General features: G+C 43.4%; 2 protein-coding genes across 5 annotated transcripts in view; both read left to right on the plus strand.

The window, feature by feature from the left end:
- The window catches only part of LOC127362597 (spectrin beta chain, non-erythrocytic 4-like), a 79249-nt gene extending 62173 nt beyond the window's left edge, over window positions 1–17076 (plus strand). For 2 of the 4 annotated variants that reach the window (XM_051398503.1, XM_051398506.1), the window contains 17 exons: window positions 268–492; window positions 913–1002; window positions 1250–1528; window positions 1731–1861; window positions 2664–2868; window positions 3083–3328; window positions 3963–4097; window positions 4812–5056; window positions 5438–5576; window positions 6263–6347; window positions 6543–6739; window positions 6933–7975; window positions 8056–8116; window positions 8322–8581; window positions 11954–12124; window positions 12386–12428; window positions 12561–17076. In XM_051398503.1, coding sequence (XP_051254463.1) covers window positions 268–492; window positions 913–1002; window positions 1250–1528; window positions 1731–1861; window positions 2664–2868; window positions 3083–3328; window positions 3963–4097; window positions 4812–5056; window positions 5438–5576; window positions 6263–6347; window positions 6543–6739; window positions 6933–7975; window positions 8056–8116; window positions 8322–8581; window positions 11954–12124; window positions 12386–12428; window positions 12561–12878 — 3873 coding nt within the window. In that variant the 3' untranslated portion in view covers window positions 12879–17076. Of the gene's footprint in view, window positions 1–267; window positions 493–912; window positions 1003–1249; window positions 1529–1730; window positions 1862–2663; window positions 2869–3082; window positions 3329–3962; window positions 4098–4811; window positions 5057–5437; window positions 5577–6262; window positions 6348–6542; window positions 6740–6932; window positions 7976–8055; window positions 8117–8321; window positions 8582–11593; window positions 11779–11953; window positions 12125–12385; window positions 12429–12560 lie in introns of those variants that run through there. The other 2 variants (XM_051398504.1, XM_051398505.1) reach the window with 2 other exon arrangements.
- Window positions 17077–21251: 4175 nt separating this feature from the next.
- Window positions 21252–25075, plus strand: LOC127362611 (oocyte zinc finger protein XlCOF6). The gene is made up of 4 exons (XM_051398576.1): window positions 21252–21880; window positions 22305–22675; window positions 23060–23129; window positions 23285–25075. Exons 1-4 carry the CDS (start codon window positions 21436–21438, stop codon window positions 24877–24879), a joined length of 2481 nt encoding a protein of 826 aa, XP_051254536.1. The 5' UTR covers window positions 21252–21435; the 3' UTR covers window positions 24880–25075.
- Window positions 25076–25120: the final 45 nt, after the last annotated feature.

Here is a 25120-nt window from a genome sequence, read left to right on the forward strand (position 1 = left end):
ACCACTCTTTTCTGAGAGTCAAAACAACAACTAAATACTAATTTTTACATTTCTGTCACATTCCTCACATCCTACTCATTCCATCTTTATCTTGTCTCCCCTGACAACATGTTTCTTGTCTACCTCCAACCAAATTATTCTCTTCCTGTCACCTACCTTCATCCCTCTCTCCTAACCAACACATCCTCTCTTCCTTCGTCCATTTTGATAACTTATGACTTAAATGGATACTCTCCTCCTCCTCGTCCTCCTCCTTGTCCCCCTCAGACCATGGAGACCCAGATGGAGGAGTGGTATAGGGAGGTGGGGCAGCTCCAGGTGCAGGTGGCCACCATCCCGCAGCAGACGCAAATCAAGGAGACGGTTGCCGGGCGCCAGGCGGCTGTGGAGGCCAGGATGGTGCGTCTGATCGAGCCGCTGAAGGAGAGGCGACGCATCCTGCTGGCGTCTAAAGAAGTTCACCAAGTCGGACGAGATCTGGAGGATGAGATTGTGAGTTTGAAGAAACACACTGCACACTAATCTCAACCATTATACCTCATACCTTACACTTGTAGTCTTAATGGTCAATTTTAATGATTTACATTGTGGGGACATGCATTTTGCAACATGGGTTTCTTCAGGTTATAACCTGGACGTTTAATTAATTTATTGTTGTGACTCATATTTTCATAATAAGTTACAAATGCATTTGTCTCCAAATTATTTTAGAAATGTGTTAGATATTTCTACAACTTAATTAGATTCCATTGTTTGAAAAACATTTTACTGCATAGTGTTAACAAAAAAAGATTCATTCATTCATTTTGATTTCATGTGGCACTTGACAGGTTTAATTTAATCTATTAAATTAACACAAACTCATAAAAGTATGAATATTCACTGCGGCGTGTCGTATTGTTGTGGTTATAGTTGTGGATCCAGGAGCGCCTCCCGATGGCTATGTCTCAGGAGCACGGCTCCACTCTCCAGGCAGTCCAGCAGCTCATGAAGAAGAACCAGGTAAGAAAATCAGACTAGCCAGTGACTCTAACTGCAGCCTAACACATAACTGAACTCTGGCTCCCCCTGTTGGCACACTGTCACCACCCTAATTTCAAATTTCCTAAAACCTCATTTATCTCCTTTATGCCTACTCACCTATTTTATTTTGCACTATCCTTTATTTTCTCCTATAATTCCACATGATCTGTTTTAAACAACATAGAAACATCTTTCTTCCTGTTAATGCCCTCTGCCTCTCCTCCAGACACTTCAGAGGGAGCTGCAGGGCCACAGGGGCAGGATCGAGGATGTCCTGGAGAGAGCAGGGATCATCGCTTCCATACGCAGCCCTGAGGCCGACTGCGCAAGGGCGGGCCACGACCAGCTGGCCCAGCTGTGGGCTCTGCTCTGGGCCGAGACCGAGAGGAGGCAGCTGATCCTGGACGCCATGTACCAGGCCCAGCAGTACTACTTTGACACGGCCGAGGTGGAGGCCTGGCTGAGCGAGCAGGAGCTGCACATGATGAACGAGGAAAAGGGGAAGGTGTGTGTGTGATTGTCGGAAAGTTACTGGGCATTTGAATAAATCCTTTTCCTCTTCCCTGAGTGGACAAGTCATCAGTAATGCTTTAATGTTAATCTGACTTATACATAGAGGCAGGATTGAGCATTTGTGCTGTGTGTGTATTATGTTTAAAGTGAATCTTTTCCTTGTGTGTGTGTGTGTCGTTTCCTCCTCCCACCAGGACGAGCCGAGCACACTGCAGCTGCTGAAGAAACACTTGGTCCTGGAACAGACCATTGAGGACTATGCTGAGACCATTGGCCTGCTGTCACAGCAATGCCGACAGCTGCTGGAGATGGGGCATCCAGACTGGTGAGCATGTAAACACACACACACACACACACACACACACACACACAACTTAATACAGATTTTCGGTCACCATAAAATAAATTACAGAAATTTGTTAATTTACTTAAATAACTGTATAAAATTTTGCTCTCAAGTCTGCAAGCATTGCTGACATTTTTTTTGTCTTTTTCTTGCAATTTACTTTGGAAAATGAAAGATGACAGTTTCCTCCTTTGCATCTTAGAGTCTACTGTACACCTTTACACCTGCTCATTAATGCAAATATCTAATCAGCCAATCATGTAGCAGCAGCTCAATGCATCAAAGAAGGAAGACATAGTGAAGAGTTATAGGGAAGAAATGTGATCTGAAGTAAGTGACTTTGACCGTGGAATGATTATTGGTGCTAGACAGGAAAGTTTAAGTATATCAAAAACCACGGTATGATATCCTATTTCACCACTGCACAAAAAAACATCCAGTGAGCAGCAGGTCAATGGACGAAAACAGCTTGTTAATGAGAGAGTTCAAAGGACAGTGAGCAGACTGGTTCAAGCTGACAGGAAGGCGACAGTAGATCAAATATGCAGGCGTTACAAGCGTGCTATGCAGAAGAGAATCTCTGAGCACAGTGAACCTTAAAGTGGACCGAATATAGTGGCAGTGGACTACAGCGAGTTCCACTCTTGTCAGCTAAGACCATGAAACTGAAGCTACAGTGACCAGAAGCTCACTACAGCTGGACTGTGGAAAAGCAGAATAAGAGTGGACAGTAAATAACAGCACTTCTGCCCTGACACACTATCCCTTCTCTTTTCCACAGCGAGCAGATCAGCAAGCGTCAGTCGCAGATCGACCGTCTGTACGTGTCTCTGAAGGACCTGGTGGAGGAGAGGAAGAGCCGCCTGGAGCAGCAGTACTGGCTCTACCAGCTCAACAGGGAAGTGGACGAGCTGGAGCAGTGGATCGCTCAGAGGGAGGTGGTCGCCAGCTCGCCCGAACTGGGTCAAGACTTTGAGCATGTCACTGTAAGTTTGTTGACAGATAGTGTCTGTGGATCAATAATAGATTTTAAAAACTGTTATAAAGAGTCAACACTGGTTTCTTTGTTACGTCAAGTTACAAATGTTAATTGGACAGTGATGGTGAAAATGCTAATAAATGCACTCTTTGAATAAGTAATTTACTTTTCTGTTCTTCTTATATGTCCCTCCCTTACCTCCGCCCCTGCACCACCTCCAGGTCCTGCAGGAGAAGTTCACAGAGTTTGCGTCAGAGACGGGAAGTGTGGGGCAGGAACGAGTGACGGCCGTTAACCAAATGGTGGACGAGCTCATCGACTACGGCCACTCGGAGGCCGCCACCATCGCTGAATGGAAGGACGGGGTGAACGAGGCTTGGGCCGACCTGCTGGAGCTCATGGAGACCCGGGCGCAGATGCTCGCTGCTTCACACCAGCTTCACAAGTTCTTCTCTGACTGCAGAGAGGTAAGATACACAGCTGAGACGCAAGACAAGACAGAGATATGATGTAGTGTTTTATATGGTATAATGATACCACTTTATTGATCTCTGAGGGGAAATTCACTGCAACACAACAGGTATAATACACAATACAATACATAGCATATTATCTTCTGATTTGTACAGATTTTTTTAAAGAAGCAGACACATTTAATGTTTTCATGCATCTAATGTTTTAGTGTTTTCTGCTGCAAGAAGACCCTTTTCGTCACGGTTTAAAGTAACCAAGGCCCTTATTGTCATGAGAACAGCTCAAAAACTGCTGAATGTGCACCAGTGTCCTTCAAAGTAAGGAAACTATGCAGTGTTTTTGCCCAGCAGAAGGTTTTTTTAATGTGTGATATGACGCAATGACAGGAAGCTGTTGCTGTATAGGATAAATAAAAATAATAGTAAATAAACTGTAAAATAGTTACAAAATGTCAACAAACGTACATTCTGGATATAGTTTTTATGGTTTTGAAAATATTTTATAAACCTAAGATTTCTCTGATTTCTCAGTTACTCCTTTTTCTACACAAATCTTACAGACGTTGTATAAGATGCACTTTCCCCCCACACTGTGTTCTCACGTGGGACACTATGTTCCTTTTTCCAGGTTTTGGCCCAGATTGAGGACAAACATCGAAGGCTGCCGGAGGTTCGGGCTCGGCAGGGCAGCACTGCCAACACCAGCACCCTGCAGAGACTCCTGCACAGCTTTGAACAGGACATACAGCTGCTCGTCACGCAAGTAAAGCAACATGCACATGAACAGGCCGCATGTAAAACTACCTGTTTCAGTATTCACTGGCCTCGAGACTCATGCAGGGAAGAATCACAAAGACTTCCCACAGTGATGATCACCCTGTAAAGGTCCACAGGACTTCTATGCTAATTTAGCTATTTTACTAAACACTGTGCCTCACATTCAAACAGATATGAGGTGGAGGTGATAGTTCAATCAGTAAAATAACAATAATGATATCATCATGCTATTTATACACTCCAAAATCCACAATTTACATTTACACCTTTACCTTTACCTTACAGTTTATTGTTAGTATGTATGTTTATTCTTAATAATTATGGTTGTAACTTGGATGTGATTAAGTAGTTATCATTTTTTTAAATCTATAAATTAAATTAATTTAAAAAGTCTGAATCTTCATAGCGAAACTACCTTCTTACTCAGCATTTAATTTTGCTTTATCTAGTCTCCGTCATGCACCTGGGGAACGGGACAGCGGTACATTTTACTGAAGAACGATGCAAAATCACAGCTGCTCTGTGTCACCTCCAGTGACAGAGCCCGTACCATTTGGCCCTGCCTAAACACAGCTGTCAGAGCAGCTGTGTTTTGTGCGTCATTTGAAAAGCAGACTCTTTCTCTGCTTTCATTTTTTAATTTCTGTTTCTTCCTTGTTCAGCTTTCGTTTTCCTAAAATCTGCCCTCCCACTCTGCCAGGTGCGTCAGCTGCAGGAGAGCGCGGCCCAGCTGAGGACGGTGTACGCTGGCGAGAAGGCCGAGGCCATAGCATGCCGTGAGCACGAAGTGATGCAGTACTGGAAAGAGCTGCTGACGTCCTGCGAGGAGTGTCGAGTACAGATTACCACTGAGACAGACAAGCTGACGTTCTTCAGCATGGTCCGAGATCAGATCATGTGGATGGAATCTATCATTTGTCAGATAGGGACAGGAGAGAAGCCCAGGTATCTACACATAGGAACACATAATCTGTGTCTACCTCAGTATTAAATCAAGTTCTAGTTGCAGCAAAATGTACAATTTATACCAAATAAGATCTTACCTTTTAGACCTCGTTGTGTGGTGTGTGGATCAAAATTAGTTTTAAAATGACTGTTATTAGCAGACATTATACAGTACAAATATTAGTATACCAGTAAACAGCTTAAGGGGTTTTTGATTTCAAGTTAATGAAGAAATTTGAATATATATCATATATAAGTATCGTTTTGGAGTTGTTCGGTTTAGTATGGTTAGTGTGGTAGCCAGCAGGGTTAAAAACTTGTGTGGTGTAGGTGTTTGTGTTGCGGTGAGCTGAGTGTCTGTGTCCTCTGTGGTTCCTGCAGGGACGTGTCCTCAGTTGAGGTGCTGATGAATTATCACCAGAGTCTGAAGAGCGAAGTGGATGCTCGCAGCCGGAGCACCCTGGAGTGTATCGAGATGGGCAAAACCCTGCTGGCAGCTAGAAACCCAGCTTCTGAAGAGGTGAGATCAGAGATATGATGATAACTAGAAACTTCAATTACACTTAATCTACACGGGAAACAGGATCAGTGCAGCAGCAATACTATTCTAAATCAAATTACATACATTTTACACTACAACTCCTCTACCAAATTCCTCATGTTGACTATTGACCAGGGTCACATGAGCTTTGAAAATCCACGAATGTTTGCAAATCTGAAAAAGCTAAAAGCCTTAAAAGCCTTTAGACGTTTTCGATAAAGAATTGATTGTCTTGAAAGTACTTGGATCACAGACCTCCCTATTTAGACACAAACATTTACCTTCCAGGGCAAAAACATGAACTGTATTCATGGTGTGCAAAATAGGAATTTTCATTGAGAGCTTTTGAGAGAACTGATTGTGTGTAACAACAAACTTTAAAAAGGATATCTTTTTAAACAGACAGATAGACAGACAGACAGATAGACAGATAAAGCTAAGTAACACATGAATGAATCACAAAAAAACACGAGAAACACAAACAGGTAATATAAGAAAACAGAATAATAAAAACGTAAAGTAAAGTAAAGTAAAAATAACAAAGTGCACTAAAACTAAAAAGTCCAGACTAAATATATACAAGAATAGCACCTGATAGTATTCTGTACATTGTTAGTGTTGTTATGTTATTTACTTTTTGTGATGTTGCTGATTTGGATTCTCAGATCAAGGACAAGCTCGAAAAAGTGGTTGCTAAGCAACATGAGCTGTCTGAGAAGTGGGACAAGCACTGGGAAGTCCTACAGCAATGTGAGTACACACACACACACACACACACACACACACACACACAAACACACACACACACAGGCCTACAGTCTTACATATAGACAGATGTACAAACACAAACACATAAATAACATAAAGTATATTAAGAATAAGAATATACGTTTACTGTTCAAGGGAAAAATTTAACATTTTTGGTTTCTCCTCTCCTCCTCTCAGTGTTGGAGGTTCACCAGTTTGCCCAGGAGGCGGTCGTGGCGGAGGCGTGGCTGACCGCTCAGGAGCCTTTCATAAACAGCAAGGAGCTGGGCGCGAGCGTCGACGAGGTGGAGCAGCTGATTCGTCGCCATGAAGCCTTCCGCAAAGCCGCCGCCACCTGGGAAGAGCGATTCAGCTCACTGCGACGACTCACCACGGTAATATCTTCATCATAAAGACATACTTAACCCAGCCAGAATAAGAGAGAGTTTTCTGCTGATTAAAAAGGGGAAGTTATAAATTGTGAAAATACTATAATCATTGGTTAAAAGCTGAGGATTTACAATAAGGAGATTATTATTATTAATCTCAAAGTTTGATTTTAAAGCTGGTTTTGTTTTCTTTCCACAGGTCGAAAAGTTGAAAGCAGAGCAAAGCAAACTCCCCCCGACTCCTCTGCTGGGTCGTAAAGTCTTCCTGGACCCCCAAGATGCCTCACCCAGTCCATCCACCCTCCCCCGCCTCCCAATCTCCCCCGTCACAAGACAGACCATCTATGAACAGAACGAAGCCAGTTCTCCTCCATCGCCCTCACCTGCCACACCAACACCCTCTCCTTCGTCTGTGGCTCGTCGGCTGGGGTCGACAGTCGCTAACTACACCCCTGTGATGAACGGCTCCAGCTACCGCCATACCCTGGAGGCGCGGCATGGCAGCGTAGTGGGTGTGGCTGCTGGACTGGGCCAGCCCTCGCCTTCCTCGATTGCCTCAGTTGCCACGGCGGCCATGCTAGTCTCGGCCAACCAGGTGCGAGAGAGTGCCAGTGCAACAAAAGACCAAGCAGCAAAGGTAATGAGTCACCTCCAGCCTCCAGTACAGGCGACGAGGACACTGGAGGTAAAATCATCCCCGTATCTACGGCAACCCAAAATCAAACACTTGGATGATGCAGTGACGCCGCTGCTTGTGGCCAGCCGGCTGGAGAGAGCGAGGGAGAGGGAGAGGGGGAGGGAGAGAGAGATTATGATGGGAGAGATAGGGACGGAGAAAGCGGAGGTGGCCGTGATGGCTGAGGTGGTGCTCCAGGAGCCGAGCCGGGAGCGTCTGCACAGCGAGCCCACCAGAGGGCCACGGGGGTCCAGGACTGACCCATTAGGCCACGCTGAGCCCCAGGTCCAGACCCACACCTACCACAGGGACCACAGGATAGAAAGGCAGCTGTCTAGCGAGCAGCTGATCCAGGCGCGCAGGGACGAGCTGCCTCAGGAGGTGTGGAGGGAACATGCAGAGAGGCGGGAGAGACGGACACTGGAGAGGCAAACGTCCAGCGAGCAGGAGGGCCACGGGGGCCACGAGGGCCGGCGGAGAGAGAGGGATCGTCACCGGGTGGAGAGACAGGAATCCAGTGAACACGACACCGCGAAGGAGCACTCAGACAGACGCTCAGGAGGAGGGTGAGACTTTATTTCAGCTGAGCACAATAAATCATAAATGTTGATCCTCTTTATCTCTAAATGTGATTTTCTTTCTACAGAGAAAAGAGATCCACCCTGGCAGAAATTGTAGAGCAGCTGCAAGAAAGAGAAGCAGCGCAGGTCTGGAGATTTGTGTTGTGCATTTCATCCAAATGCAGTGTTTACAAATTCTCACAGTGTTTATTTGTGTTTTATATTCTAGCTCGATAAAAAAACTAAACAAACTTCCTCCCACCACTGAATCTCAGAGTTTTTTCCTGTCAGTTTTGTGGTTAATCACCACATTATATAGAGTAACATCTCTCTAACCTCTCCCCACCCTCAGGCCCGTGGTGAGGTGCCCCGTCTGCCTAACGGGTTACCAGAGAAGTCTTCCCGTCCCGAACGGCCTCGAGCTCGGGACAGACCAAAACCACGGCGCCGACCACGACCCAAAGAGGCAGGAGAGGCGACAACGCGGCGGTCCAGGTCCGCTCCGGCCCAGAGCAGCCCGGCAGTGCCCCAGCCGCCAACACACACCGCACACCACGAGGGCTTCCTTTTCCGCAAACTGGACATCGAGACCCTGAAGAAGAGCACCAATAGGTGGGTGTTCAGGGTCATAATGATGAGCATAACATCTGGACGAGCAGATGATAGAAGTCAGAGAGAAGGAGGATGGACACTGGTGTCATGAGTATCAGACTTTAGGTATTCTGATCAGTTAATTAGAAAATGGTCAAATAGTCCTTGGAAGTAATTCTTACAGTTTCATTTGGTACTCCAGGAAGGTTATTTCTGACCTTCTTGGAGTAGCAGATCGGCGAGGTTTACCACAAAACAACATTAAAGGATACCACTGGATTGTTGCTAAATCTAAACTCTTTGGTCCTTGCTGTCGATTGTTGCGACCCCCATTCCTCAAGGACTAAAGTCGGGTAAAACTAACTGCTAAAAAGTATTTTCAGATACTATTTGACTCATGTTGACTGCAGCACACGTCGTACGTTCTGCTGTCTGTTCCTCATGACATCACTGCCCCCTCCATTTACTGATTCAACAACGATGACAGGGGCATGACTGTAGCATGCTAAGCTAACGGGCTCACACACTGCGCTGACACCACGGCTGACATGTTGAACAAATGCATGACTGTCACCGCTGCAGAGGACACGTGATGCCTCAGTGGTTTCCCCGGCGTGTGGGTCAACACGATAGAGGCGACACTAAGCTAAAGTTTGGAATTACTCAGCAGACACACTGTATGTCTTTAGAAGCATGCATACATTAACACTTGACTATATTCAAAGGATTTTTATTTTTACCTATTTTGTTTACTAGAAAAAGTTGGAAATAAGGGGTTTGTCAGTCTCTATCTGCTCCCCAAGTATTTGAACATTCATACATTTCTCGCACATCTTACTATTTCTTTTAATTGACAAACACCAAGTCTCATTATTAAGAATAGTTTCTTAAAGTTTAGCAACGAGGAAGTAAAATCTAACTATGTGTTGTGTTGCTTGTTGCTCGCCCTCAGCACTGTCTTCAATCTCCAACCAGTCAGAAATATAAAGTGTTGTTTGCTTCCATAACACATAGACAGAGCTGTTTGAAGTCGCAGTGCCCAACAGTTTATAAAAGATGATGGTTTTTTTTTAAATGTCTTGCTGCTGTTAGATTATCAAGTGGTTTGTCAGCTTGTAGTTGTGTAGTTTCCTCCACAATTAAGAAATTATCCAATAAAGAGAAGTATTGATGCAGAACTCTAAACATTAGAGCTGACATTGACAGTGGCACCAGGAGACACTACATTATTCTCACATCAGGCTGGAGCTTCTGAATATTTTATGTACTGTGTGTCATCTCCGATCATCAGGATCAGAAAGTGAAGACAACAGTTACATGAATTTAAACAGCAACCCGCAGAGATCTTACCGCATGTGGAAACATCATGCATGACGCTTACGATGCCTCCTGATCTAACACGGGCCCACAGAATAAAGCACAGCAGCAATCGTTGGCTGGCTAGGGGACTGACTGGCTGATGAATGCCTTGGGAGTGGAGGCTGATGGAGCTGCTTGTCTAGTTGCTTAGACTACACACAAACACACACACACACACACACACACACACACACACACACACACACACACCACCTTGGCCTCCACAGACGACCACCCTGCTTCCTCCAGAGAGACACCAACGGCAAAGTCTCTCTCTGCACTGCCCTCTAGTGGCTGGGCTGACCACGCACAGCTAAACGCTCATCCCCTTCCAGCTATGGATGAGTCCCACTCACTCAAGGCAATGGATGAATGTCTCGTATGTACATGCCCTGTTATGTACATGGCAAGGTAAAGCATAATCCTGAATGGCTTAAAACTGGACAAGTGTGAATCTCCAGCTCCTGGTTCGGCTTATTGTATGCTCTCTTTTTTGCTTTATATTCAATTTTGATTGGAGGTGGGGAGATCTGTGGGGCGGGCCTGCAGACCTTTTCTTCCAGTCACTACTGAGAAAGAGATGATACAGTTAGTCTACGAGGAAGGATTGAGATTCAACCTGTCTCTGTTACATAGCTACATGATAAGGCACTGAGTATGTTTATGTGCACATTAATATTCTGGTATTATTTAGGATAACCAAGTGTTCCTTGTAATAGGATACAGTGCATGTGAATGGTGTCTACTCTTTACAATGAACTGAAACTGACTGCGTATCGTGGTATAAAAATCTGTCAGTTCATAGTTTCACGTCACTTTTGGCCGAGAGCTGTCATAGCTCAGTTTCTAATTAAGGGTTTCCTTCATCAGACGTATTGCTGAGGTTTTATGTCCATATTCTACGATGAATGAATATCTACTACTGTAAAATGACGCCTTTTTTGGGTCATTGAAGCTCTTTCACAGCCCAAAAATCACAGTGTAAAAGGGCCTTTAGACAGCACCTCTTGTTGTTAAATACCTGGAAAATAATGGTGGACAATGAAAACAACATAGTTGCTGTTATCACAGCGTTCCACCGTAAGATTCGGTTGGAAGTGCAAGAAAAGCTACATAGTGAAGTCTACTACTGTTACCAAAGTCGAGAACAACATCTTGTTTTCATCTTTATTAAAACGATGTGGTTCTATCTGTCTGACATTGGAGAGAGTGTCACAAAAGATCAATACGTTATTGTTATTGTTTTATCATTTACATCCTCTTCCTTACCACGGCCATGACCTGAATTTCCCTCAAGGTCACTTTATCTTTAAAATGTTATCTCTAAAATTGAACCATAATAGAAGCTAGCTCTAATATTAGCAATGTAGACACCTTATCACATGCACCATTGGTCCTCTCCAGTCTACGCTGTGTTTGCACTGTTAGTTCACAAAGGTATTTTTAAATTGGGATATTAAGCTGCACACAGACAGTTTGCTCTGAATAATACCTATACTTGGGTGTAAGCTAATAATTGGAATGCTGTGTGCATGTAAACACGCTCACAAGAGGGAAAAGAAGCATGACTGAAAGTTTATGTTGTGTTGTTGCCAAAATGCCATTTAACCAAACTCTCCCTCTTTTCTCTTCTCTTCCTCGGTGCTACTGGCTGCTCCTCTCGTCTCCTCCAAGGTAAGACATATATAACTCCCACACAGAGACACCTAAACTGTACGTAGCTCCCCATCCCTCCATCCCCCACCTCCCTCCGTCCGTCTGTCTGTCCGTCCGTTCGTCTGTGTTTGTTCAGCAGTGTGTTTCCTCCTCCCTTCTTGGCGCCGGTCCATCTCGCCTACCTACCTGTCTGCTCTGGTCAGGTGAGTGAGGTGTTAGCTCAGCGAGAGCGACTCTGTAGCTCTTCCTGACTCCTCCCATCTCCCACCCCCCCCAAACCACCCCACCTTCCCCGTACTCCTCCCCCTCCACCTTCCCCTCCTCCTCCTCTTCCTCCACTCTCCCTCCCCTCACACCTCCCGCCTTCCCACACCACAGCAGGTCATGGGTCAACCTGTACTGCGTGCTGAACAAAGGGGAGATGGGTTTCTACAAGGACGCCAAGAACACCACCACGCCCTACAACAACGAGCCGCTGCTCAACCTCTCCCACTGCCACTGCGACGTCACCAACGGCTACAAGAAGAAGAAGAACGTCTTCACGCTCAAGTGAGGATCTGTTTTTGTATTTTTAAGGTGCAAGTGTGATTTTTTTTTGAATATATAAACAGAATGGGTGTAAAAGCACCATAAAAGTCAGAATATCTTGGCCTCTGATGCCTTGATTTTGCCCAAATCTGTTTCTTGTGACCTGCTCCAACTTAAAAGTGACATAGTGAATTGCAAATACTATTGGAGCTGTGTCCTAAAGAAACTTTATTGTAAAGTTTCCACCAAACATGTTCGTAAATTCCTCTCCTCTCATTGCAGAACGAAGGACGGTAGCGAGTTTTTGTTTCATGCAAAAGATGAGGTGAGACATTCCTGTGTTTCTAATTACATCTTAAAAAAGCTGAAGTAGTTTAAGTAATGTTTTATTGATTACACAAGTTATAAATGAATATAAATAGTTAATGAACAATCTGTGCTCCCGCCCCCCTCGCAGGATGACCTCAAAGCGTGGGTGACCAACATCACCGCCAGTATATCGGAGCACGAGGAGATTGCCAAATGGGGTCAGCCCCAACCAACTACCTCATCCACCGACGAGGGCACGCGCGGCAGCAAGGCGGACAACAGGTCAGAGCGAGGTGGCGAGCGCTCAGACCGGGCCGAGCGGATTGAAAGGGCAGAAAAAGAGCGGGAGAAAGAGAGAGAGAAGGAGAAGGAAAAAGAGCGGGAGCGAGGCGAAAGGTCGGAGAGGTCAGATCGTGGCGGGAAGTCGGACGCGAAGCGCTCAGAAAAATCTGGTAAGAAAAAGTGAGCCTGGTGACTGGATTGGTCGGGATTGAAGCATATGAACTCCGGAGGAGGCGGGGCCGTAGACTGGTAGTGAACGCCCCCCTCCTTCTCTCCGCCTCCAACACTGTCAACAAAACGGTTGTGTTTGGATGGAAGGTGACACACAGGACAGAGGGATTGACCCAGGCTCACTCATAGGACGGACAGGACGGATTTGGAGCAGGAGACATCTTTCTCTTTCTCTCTCTCTTCTTCTGTGTCTCTGTGAGAACGCACAGAGTCAAATGACGCTCCGCCTACGCCCCCCCCCTCGGTGGCTGTTTCAGAGAACTGCAGAGAGAGTTTTCGTAGCTGCTGAACCCCGGGCAGCGTTAACGCGAGAGAGAGACGGGACACGCATCATGTTAACTCAAAGGCTGTTACTGATTGCTGGTAGTGCGATAAAACGTAGCTCATTCTGTTCCATGTTTGTTTTTTCTATGAGATGAGCTGTACCTGTATGTATTTCCTCGTCTGTCTGTCCTATCTACTGTATCTATCTGTCTGTCTGTAAGTCGAAGACATCCTACACTATGTCTTATTACTCCTCGGAAATCGAAAGAGAATTGAATTATGCCAAAATGTTTTACAGACATTCAAACTTAGAGGAACTGTTTTCTCCACTTTGTCTGATCTGTCTTGAGGTCTGGCCATGAAAAAATGTGGAACTGAAAACTGGTTTTACTTTGGTACCAAACGGCACCGAAACCACGTTCATCCAAACTCACCACGGATGAATCAACACTGATGAACAGCTACAGTACGGCGCTGGTTCTAGGAAGTTAGAAACACGATGATTTAAGACAACAGAAGAGTAGATGGCCGACCAAGGTGACGAACTTCAAAATAATCAGGTGCATAAAAAATGTTTAATCATTGCTCAGAAATTAATATAATACATCCAAAGGCTTGAAATCTTGACCTTAAGACCACAACAAATTGAAATGTTCTTACATTTAGTGTTGAAATCTGCCCACAAAGAGCAAACAGAGCTGTTTTCCTTTGTTTATATTGGGTTTATTTAGTATTAAATATGTTTCTCATTAAGATTTCTGCAAGACAGATGGGTCATAAGGTGTTTAACCTGTGACATAAAAACTACAGGATGGTATGGTCACCGCAGCCAATTGGGCTCTCTAGTCTTTAATTTATAAAAAGAAAACAACAACATATGTACAGTTCTTGGCTCAGTGATCAGAAAGAGATACAAATTTGTATTAATCTGATGGGGCTTCATTCATTGAAATGTTTGATTTAAATTTAATTAAAGTTCAAAATCGATAAAACAGCAACAAAAATTCTAGCATTCATATTTTGGGTAACTTTAGAGTTACGTTTTAATATTTCAAAGAAATTGGTGACATTTATTGTAACCTGCTAATCAGTTTTCCATAAATTACATGTTTGGCTTTTGGTCATAAGCACAAAATCTGCGGCTGGCATGTTTTTAATGAATGAGGCCCTCAGGCTGAAAAACAGGCCTCATCTACTCTTTTATTCTCTTACAACATCAAACTCCTCGTTGGATATTCTCTTTGACTTATCACACAAATCTATTGCATCCTTTTTTTATACAGAATTCAAAATATCTTGTTTTTTGTGTGTGCGTGTGCGTATGCGTGCGTGCGTCTGTATGTGTGTGTGTGTGTGTGTGTGTGTGTGTGTGTGTGTGTGTGTGTGTGTGGGCTGCTGCTCTCCGCTCCCAGGGTCTCCATAGCTCTCAGGTTATTTATGTTAGTGTGTGCTTACCGTGTGCTTCACGTGTTAATATGTTTGTCCCCTCAGATGCCACCTCAGTCTTCCAGACACGTCCGATCCACAGACCTACACACACGCACACACAAACACACACACACACACACACACACACACACATACACAGAGAGAGAGAAATATAAGTCAGCAGGTTTGACATGTCAAAGGTTATCAATATGTTCCAGAGTGTAAAAGGTCATCAAACTGTCCACATCAACATCCCATCAGTGTAGAATCAGACGGGAATGAATGAATGAATAAGTGAATGAATAAGTGAATGAACGGACACACCGTCGAGAGCCAGAATATCAGACTGACCAAATATTTAGAAAAAAAGGAGGTTAAGTTGTGAGATTGCATGTTTTTGCTTGGAGAGAAATCACTCGTCACAAGAAGCTCGTTTTTTGCAGCCCGCTGACTTGGCATCCACACATCAGTTTCTGTTCAGTTTCCTGTAAACTCACCACAAAGCCATAAACGACAGGGCCGCAAGGACAAAAAAAAAAAAAGGAGGGTGAGAAGTCTTAATAAACCTTTAAATGCAGCTGGGGTATTATGGGAAGCACCAGCCAAAAGAGGCTGACGGGGCAAACTGAAGTTACCTTCCTGCCCCAGGTAGGAGCATCCTGGTCAGGTTTGGGTCAGATAGCATTTAAAATCCTTTTTTTTTTTAAATCCTTTCGAATAGGAATGCTGTTTCAATATCACTGCTACTGTATGAAAACCTTGTTCATTTCAGTTCTGGTGTTTTTGGTTCTTTCAGTAAGTTAAAGTCCAGCTGAAATTTCTGCTACAGCATAAACATCTTCCCTGTTAATGTCCTGTGTGAGAACATCAGGCACCAAACGGGGAGAAACGTATATTTTATTTGTTTTATTTCATGATGGCGGCTCCTTTATGTCTGCATCAGTTCACTGGAATACTGTTTTCTGTCTACATCTACAATCAAAGGGCTGCAACCACATCTGGTTAAAGCAGTAACATCAGTGCTCTGTTACAGGGAAGCGATTGTACGCTGCTTATCAACGGAGGCGGGGAAGTTAAAGTCACTTCTCTTATAAGACCAAAAAGTATAGTTTGAAAACACTTCTGATAAGTGTAAATCTCATATTTCTAGTGCGGTGTCTTCTTCACTACATTGGGCTCATTATTGCCCCCTGAGGTCGTTGTGGCTGTTTTTCCCCAACAGCCACAAACACTCAAAAACAAAGCGGTGCAAAGCTGAGATTGATTCTTTATCAGAGGTGATTTCAAACTGTGTTTTTCGGTTTTACAACAGAAAATACTCAAAGGATGATGAGAATGAGCTCTGTTACAGCACACAGCCTCTTCCCTGAGCTTTTCTACGGGCCGTCTGGAGCTCCGATGCAGACGATGAGACGGGTTGTCTCTCGTTCTGCTGTCAGTAGTGGAGCTGAGCCTGCCAGCTGCTGTCAATCAAACACAGACTCCATAACCTCCGGCCGCTTAGATGAAAATAGATTTTTTTTTCTTTCTTTCTTTTAATATTAAAAAACATTTGACAATAAATATTTTTTTAAAACACTGACATTATTTTTGACTAAAGGAAGGGATGACTAAATGTGATTTCAGTTGGACTTTAAAAGTAAAAGTTTACATCTTCCTCTATGAGCAGGTAATTTCCACGGCTGTAGATCCCAACAATCCCATTCAGAATTTGTTTTATATTTTCAGAAGTCTATATACGCCAGGTTAATCATTTTATCTGTTTCTTAAGAAGTGTAATATTGAAGTTATGACAGTATTCTTATATCTGGCTGATCCTGGTTTTCTAGGTTGTACCTTATTCAGGATTTTAAATTCTGTCCTGACCTGTTGGTCTGGTTTGTGTTTATCATAAAACATGTCTTGAGAACTGTAACTTTCTTTAATCTTGTTTTATTTCAACACACTTTATGCATCTAAACTAGGTGTGAATGCCAGATCAATGCAATCATTTACATGCATGTTGGACACAACAAACAAAGACAGAGTTAAAAGAGGTGAATTTTTGAATGAGCAAACCTTCCACATGTAAAGTGACACAGTACAGTATGCCGCTGTCGGATTATGAATCTAACAGCTAATAAACTGACACACTTTGTTACTGTAGACACACACAGGACAAAACATGCAGGGTACAGCTAACTCGCTCACAGATTTGAGCCATTTTACACCGTAGTTCACACAGCAGAAACATCCAGATACGTGAAAGTCAGCATGGTTAACACCATGACGGACTCGAGTACAAAACAAATGTTCAGATTTGGTTTAAAGAATCTCAACATTAATGGTTTCAGATGAGCTCGTGGGTACCCTGCCTGTCCGTGTGTGTGTGTGTCTGCGCTGTTCTGTTCACATCAACCTCAGTCTGTCAGCCGAGATGAAATGACGAATAAAATACCTTTTGGTTTATCATTCATGTATTTATAGTCAGTGTTTTTTTTTCTCTCAATGGAAATTAATGTAGAACTTTGTTGGATGCAGATCTGAGTTTGCTTTGAAAACGACGTGTAGATCACGAGATAATAAAAGTCTACATTGAACCAGAAACAACAAAAAAAATCAGTTAGACGTTGACGGTTAGAAAGAAGGTGAAATCTTATCACTTATACTTCCTCAGCACTTCAGTCCGATACCATTCATTCATTCAGAGTTTCAGTCGTTGACATGTTGCCTCTTGTACACCAAAACCACACAGTAGTATGCAGTAATATGTGATATATGAGTATAATCTATGAGGTTTGTTCAGGATTTAATATTGTAAATGATGATGATGATGATGATGATGATGTCCATGGTAGCAGTGAACTGAGACTTTATGCAACTTTTTCTTTGCACTAGGGACACTGGCCTGTTGCAGAGTTGAGGCCTGATGGTCAGTGGTGTTTGGGATCCAGCAGAAGGACATCAGAGTCAGAAAACTTATCACATTAGGTAGAAGAAAGTTTTGTTCAAAGCTGATCAGTTCTTTGTGATTTTAACTGTTTTTTTTTTTATTCTCCTGCTCTTCACAGTTGGTCAATTAATTGATTGGTTGATCAACAGAAAATTTATCAGCAACTATTTTGATAATTACGGAAGCCTTGAGAGGCAAGTGACAGAAAAAAAGTCTGGTGATCCATTTTCTAAATTGTTTTCTCTGACTTTTTATTATATTAACAATATATAAAGATAATATTTAAAAAGTGTTTTATTCCAGCTGAGTTTTCATTTCTTTATGCACTCTAAAAATAAGTTACTTGTGGGTCAGAAAGTGCTCCATAACCTGCTTTTAGTCCGATTTAGAACGATGGGTAGTCGTGCACTTCAGTCCCTTGTGGTTGAAACGAGTATTACAACAACAAAAACATTCAGCAATTGTTTTCAGAAATGAAAAACTAAATTTAAGGAACTTCTTTAACTTGTTTTAAACTCACAAACACAGGACAGAAAACAATTTAAATCTGACAAAATTAATCACTCTCTTTAACTTAACTCTCACAATTTCTGTAGTTGACTGATTCATTGTTCAAGATGATTTTTTTTAAACTAAAAACTTCTTGTGAATATTTGCTGCTTTTTTTGGTCTGTTTTATAACATAAAAACGGAATATCTTTGGTTTTTGGACAGCTGGTCAGACAAAACATGACAATAGAAGACCTTGAGCTCCATGAGATTGTGATGGGGATTTTCATTGTTTTCTAATGTTTTATCGACCAAATGATTAATCGAAAACGTTGTTAGTTATAGCCCTAATTCAGGCTTAATTTCGAACTTGAGTACTGTAAAGAACAGCTGTAAAAACCCACTATCACATTTTACATACAGCATGTGTTGATATTTTGCTTAAAATACATCATCTTCTGTTTACATGTTACCAGGAGAGACCAGCTCCCATCACGCTTCATCATTCTCCAACTAGACTGCTGCTTGTTTCTAAGTATAATTTATGTTTTTTTTATTTTAATCTACCATTTTTTTCTTAGCTTCTTAGTCATTATAATAAGAAACTCTCAGAATGAATATTTTCACTTGGGCCGACCATCACAAAGTCACATGCTCTGCATAAGCTACATTTTATATGATAAGTGAACATTTCTCATAGATGCATTAACAGAAATGTGTTTCCATATTCTGAGGACAATCAACCAGTAAATTCAACCACACTTTAATTAGAACGTGTGCAGTTCAGTCAAAAGGTGAGTGACGACTCTTGAGACGTGACGTTTTATTCTTTGAACTAAAAATCTTTAGTTTCAGTTCATTATTAGTTACCTATGAAGCTGTTAAAATAATCTAATTATTTAATGGTAACACTGACTATTGGGTGGACTACATGCTCTATTTACTGAACATTTTGGGAGTGCATATCGGAGTCTCTGTCTTTTTGTTTCTTCTAACACAAATCTTGATGAAACTGCACAGGATTACAGAAACACATGGACTCTCTTCTTTAACACAAAGAAAGCACAAACATTTTTTACATTTAAACTAATGAACACTCGTTAGTTTCTGTTCATCTCTTCCCATTTGCAGCCATCTTGACTATCATATCCATCCACAGCTTTACACTTAATGAGGCTCCATGTGTCGAGGAAAATGTGGAGCCTTGCAAACTTCATGATTTAACTACTTTATGCAGCTCTTGTCATCTTTTTTCTTCGGATAATTTTAGCAACACACAAACACCAAATAGAGCCAGATAGTCTTAGTAAATTATTTGTAGTGTTTGTTTTACTTTTTTTTGGAGGGTTTGCCACTTTAGGATGATTCAAGCAACATCAGTAGAGTAAGTTCTGACATCAACTTTCACCTGAACTCATCTTTCTGCGGGAAACACTAGCCTCATGTTCTCCCTGCAGATTCATTTATTTCCAAATGTTATTTCAGTTAAAGTTTGGACAGCAGCCCGAGATGCTGACGATTGAATACAGAATAATTGCTACCATACTTTCTCTCCTTCCAGGACCCCAGAGCACCACTGTCTATCTGCCCTCAGTCTGTCTGTCTCTCTGTATGCCTGCCAAAAGCAACCTAATGTACAAATGTATTTGCTCTTGAAGCATTTTCTGTAAAAACAAACAAGAAAGTAAGTTTATCCGTGGTGACACTGAGAAAACTGCCCCTTGTCTTTGTTATGTTTAAACCTTTTTGAGTCTGTTTTGAAGCCGGGTTGAAAACGAATCCCACCTCCTCCACACAAACACATCAGGACAAAGAGGTTGCATGAATGATATAGTCTCTATTATGGTACTGCTGTGCATGTCTTGAAGTCCCATCCCTCCACTATGCAATCACTGTAACATACCAACACGAACTACCAACATTGAAAAAGGGTGAATGAATGAACCACTGATGTATAAAATGGTCAGAACCAACTGCGAATCACTGGCTCTGTACAGTCGTTTCTTTGACTTGATAAATACAAATTGTGATATTGAAAGATAATGTTTGTGTGTGTCTTTTTAGTCGAGTCGAGTTACTTTCATTATCTAATGTTGCATGCAGTGTCTCAATGGGCCCACATCAGCAGCCAGGGCAAATAATAAAAACTGTAATTACCTTTAAAAACACAAATTTTCTCTGCTGATGTTTGTTTGGACTCAATTTGACCAATGATGAGCTCCTGTACACTCATCTTGGAGTTCGTGACTTAAACAATCGAGCCACAAAAGATGGCTATTTTTATAATAAAGTTAACTCTACTACCTTTAGTATACAGCTTTAAAACTAAGAAAACATTTAAGTATATAATGCCCAGGTAACACTTATATCTCCAATGCCACCTTAAGTAGACTGGATGCACACTTTTTTACACTATTGCACAAGTTACTGAATTATTCTGACCTGTGCTTTTAAGGATACTGGGAGCATATGGAAGTAAAACTGTCCCAGTTAAATCACAAGTCCTAATAATAGGCTGAATTCCACAGGAACAGATTGTACAGTGGATCATCAGTGTTCATTACTGCGTTTGATCCCCAGCCCTGGTTTATCTTTGTGTGTTCAGTCTGTTGAAGGTGTTTTTCATCTCTTGACTGCAATGAGCAGATACAGACAGGAATGTTTAGGATTAGGGTTGTTAGGTAATTATTACCGCACTTGTTGTGAGATGTTTGACCTTCACTGTGCAGAATGATGTACGTACGTGCAGTGAGAGTTTTACACTTTTCTATTAAGTGGACTATGGAGGAAAAATGTATTGCATATTCATTCATTTTCAATAAGAATGAAGTAATATTATGATAATTTTAAGAAACAGACACAAATTATGTCTCAGAACGTGTCTGAAGAGGATATTTAACTTGAAACGTACAAGAAGTGTACAATAAATTAGTTTACATAAGATACATTCCCATCAAATGTATTTCAGTAGACAAAAGGCTGTACTGGGGGGGGGCAGTTTTGTAAAAACACACACAAAGAGTCAGCTAGATCACACTCACAAATTAGCGATATGCTACTCCAGAACATATATTTAAACCCCACTACTTTAATGGGTAATTAACGTTTCTTTTTTCTACAATATATCGGTGTTATTGCATGTAGCTTTTGGTAGCGTGTCTGGAGCTTTTATTTTGAAATGAAAACGTGACATCGGAAGCGGATGCGGAACACGGAGCCTTTAGAGGAACGCACAGGCCGCCATGTAGGACAGCAAACGTTTCTGTTTACGCGGAAGAAAGATTGTCGTTGACTCTAAAAGCTGTCTGCTTGTCTCGAGTTACTGTTTTACTTTGAAAATGCGTTACGACCTGGCGAACACAGCGGCGCTGAGAGTGTTTAAGTAGACGGAAGAAACATGGAGGCGAGGTTCGGCAGCGAAGTGGCGTCTGTCGTGGAAGTCGCTATCCAGGCGACCGTGTCCGTTTTCAGGGACGTCTGGGCGAAAGAGGCGCCAAACGCGGAGTGGGAAGAGGCGAAGCTCGGCGAAATCCAGGACATAGAGAAGTGTCTGGTGGTTCAGATCCACAAAGTGTTCACGGAGTTCTCCTCGGAGCTGTTCGAGGAGAACGAGGCTCTGCGGGCCAAAGTGGAGCAGCTGGAGGATGTGCTGCAGAGGAAAGCCGGGCAGCTGGAGCAGGAGCTGGAGGCCAGAGTGGGTCAGCTGGGCAGAGAGATGGAGCAGCTGGAGAAGGAGCTGAAGAGCATCAGTAGTGAGAGCAGCAGCAGCAGCAGCAGCAGCAGCAGCAGCAAGACACAGGGAGGCCCGACTCACATCCTGCTGCAGGAGGGCTCACTGATGGGTGAGGAGGGCAGTCATCCATCCATCAATCAATCAATCAATCAGTCTGATTACCACATCATTTTAGAGTTTAAAAACATCAACTGGGAGGAAAAGTGAGGATTTGTGGTTCAACAAAGGCATGAAGTTTATTTTAATCTGCTAATGAGAGGCTTTCAGTTAATGCTGCAACTAACATTAATTCCATTATCGATTAGTATGACAATGTTGGATTAATGGGGATCGATTGATTAGCACATTTGAGAAGTGAATCTTGGTAGTTTTTCTCCTCACAGTATTACACCTGCGTACTATCCTATTCTACATGTCCCAGTTTACCAATTTATACATGAATTAATCCTTTGTTTCATGAGCCACGTGACGAACACATTACACTGGTGAATATTAATTAATTTGATATGAAATCTTATCTCTCTGTGTCGCAGGAGCACCAGTGTTGTCTGCCTCCACCAGTCCTGCTGCCCCTCTGGTTGCTGCGGATGAATCCACCTCCGACTCTCCTCCAGTTCCAGCAGGAAGCACAGAAGCCGTTCCCGGCTCCACAGCTGTGTCCGAGACTGCCCCTAAACCTGCAGTAGCCCCGATGGTGTTTGTTGGCAGAGTCAGCTCTGCTCCCACGGTGCTGCTGGTGGGTGCCAGCCAAGTTGTTTCTCAGCCCCCGGCAACGGCTGGATCTGAGACGACGGGAACAACGCAGCTCATCCTCAAACCGGCAGCCTCGCCGGGGTCTACGCCTCAAGACGTCCCCAGTCCAGACTCCAGCATCGTCAGTGGTATCGACTCAACACAGGAAAAGGTCGGTTGTCTCCGTGCTGTCTGAGGTTTAACTCTGTAGATTTAGATTTGTCTTGAAGAATGAACAATGTCTTAAAAATTTCCTGTGCTGTTTTTGTTTTAAAAATAAGATGATACTGGTTTGGACCTGGCAAAGTGCCTGTATACTTGTCAGCTGTATCTCAGTGGTGTTTATTTCCGACCCTGGTGGAGATACTGTATGCACTTTAAGTGTAGTGCTGCTGTCTTTAAGCAACAGAGTCGGGAATTATTCTCAAATGTTTCCAGTTTCCATATAAACAGGAATGTAATCCTTAGGAATTAAACCTCTCACTTTTGGGGTGCTGATTGTAATTGTGTACAACCAACTTTTTAATCCAAATTTTTCTTTCCTTTTGCATCACAGAAATCTGCAGAAGAGGCACCTTCAGGGAGAACGAGGAGGACCAGGAGAGCAACCTCTAAAAGTGAAGAAGGTACGATTAACCTTCAGCCTGTTGCTTCTTTTGATGTGATCATAATATTAAAGTTTGGAAAGGAACTCGAATAGGTCAGAGGACACATGAAATCTAATAATAATAATAATAATAATAATAGACTAATTATTTAAATTTCTGTCCTCCATTTCCAGTTTCCACTGACAACAGCGCTGAGGAGAAAAAAATCCAGTCAGTTGGAGTGCCGGGAAAAAGGTTTAAAAACAAAGAGTCGCGGACAGTGAAGCGGTTCTCCTGTGAGCACTGTGCCGTCAGTTTTCATTGGAAAGGCGAACTGAAGAAACACATGAAGGTCCACAAGAAGCCTTTTCCTTGTGAGCAGTGTGGCAGAAGTTTCCTCGAAAAGAAGTCTCTGGAAAATCACCTTTTGCGTCACGAGGCGAGTAAAGCCCCGTTGCCCTTCCCCTGTCATCAGTGTAAGAAATCGTTCAGAAAAGAGCAGTCGCTTCAGAACCACCTGAAGCGCCACGAGCGGTCGAAACCGCCAAAGCCGTTCACCTGCGATCAGTGTGGGAAAACGTTCCGGATTAAACCATCCCTGGAAAACCACCTGTTGCGCCACGAGAAGAGGAAACAAATGCTCAAGTGTCAGCTTTGTGACAAGACCTTCAAGTCGTCGGTTCACCTGAAATGTCACATGGCCGTGCACTCCGAGGAGAGACCGTTCAGCTGTGCAACATGTGGGAAGGAGTTCAAGAGTAAAGACACCCTTCGCTTCCACCAGATGGTGCACACGAACGCCAAAAAATACAAGTGCACAATGTGCGAGGAGACTTTCAAATATGCGCACTCCCTGACTGTGCATAAGAGGAAGCACACGGGCGTCACTCCGTTCAAGTGCACCGTGTGCAACCGGTCGTACAGGACCGGCACCGCTCTGAAAAGACACAGCATAGTCCACACCGGGGAGAAACCGTTCACCTGTCACATATGTGGAGCGAGGTTCAGCCTCAATAACAACCTCAAGAGGCACCTTCGCATTCACACAGGAGAGAAACCGTTCACCTGCCAGGAGTGTGGAAAGAGCTTCTCGGACAACACCAAGCTGAAGTCCCACATGCTCATCCACGGGGCCAGAAAACCGTTTATGTGTGATCTCTGCGGGAAGACCTTCCTCTTCAACTGCAGGCTGCTGATCCATCAGAGGTACGTGCACGCCGACAGGAACGAGGAATCCGACGGCACACAGAGATTTCTCCAGACGAGAGGGCGAAACAAGTCCTCGGTTAAACCGTTCAGCTGCAAAATATGTCTGAGAGGTTTCAGCGCCGCGTCTTCTCTCAAAATTCACGAAAAGGGCCACAGTGAGCAGAAGGAGTTCAACTGCAGCATATGTGGGAAGTCTTTCCATAACAAATACTCTTTCAGCTATCACCAGAGGAGCCACTCGGGGGAGAAGCCGTTTGTTTGCGATGTGTGCGGGAAGAGATTTTTCAACGCCGGTAGTCTGAAGGCGCACGAGCGGATTCACACCGGTGAGAAACCGTACAAGTGCGACCAGTGCGGAAAGGCCTTCAGGACAGACGGAAACTTCTACAGACACGTGCGCATCCACACGGGGGAGAAGCCGTTTGAATGTATGTACTGTGAGAGGAAGTTCCACCAGTCGAATCAGCTCAAGTCCCACATGCAGGTCCACACCGGGCAGAAGCTCTACACGTGCCAGCAGTGCAGCCGGGGCTTCTCTGACTCCAGGCAGCTCAAGAAGCACAGCTGTGACGGCTCATAGGTGACGTGGCGTCCACCAGAACGCTCAGCTGGTTAATCGAATGAAGTCATAAATGGGACAGCAGCATTAAGGGATAGAAAATGACTTGTGTGTGACTCAGTGCCTTTGTGCTGAAAATATTGAGAGCTGGTAAAGTTCCAGTTTTGAAAACTTATGGTCAGTTGTTGCAATCATTAAGTAAAAAATACAAAACATTTGCTTGGGATAGCTTCACAGTAGCAAAGGGATGCTTGTTTGTCTT

Source organism: Dicentrarchus labrax, unplaced genomic scaffold (assembly GCF_905237075.1).
Source record: "Dicentrarchus labrax unplaced genomic scaffold, dlabrax2021, whole genome shotgun sequence".
Lineage (NCBI taxonomy): Eukaryota > Metazoa > Chordata > Actinopteri > Moronidae > Dicentrarchus > Dicentrarchus labrax.

Excerpts from the sequence above, each read along its gene's own strand:
- LOC127362611 (XM_051398576.1), top strand. The coding sequence starts at position 21,436 with ATGGAGGCGAGGTTCGGCAGCGAAGTGGCGTCTGTCGTGGAAGTCGCT. Across the intron at positions 22,676-23,059 it reads TCGACTCAACACAGGAAAAG|AAATCTGCAGAAGAGGCACC; the intron begins GTCGGTTGTCTC and ends TTTGCATCACAG. Across the intron at positions 23,130-23,284 it reads AACCTCTAAAAGTGAAGAAG|TTTCCACTGACAACAGCGCT; the intron begins GTACGATTAACC and ends CTCCATTTCCAG.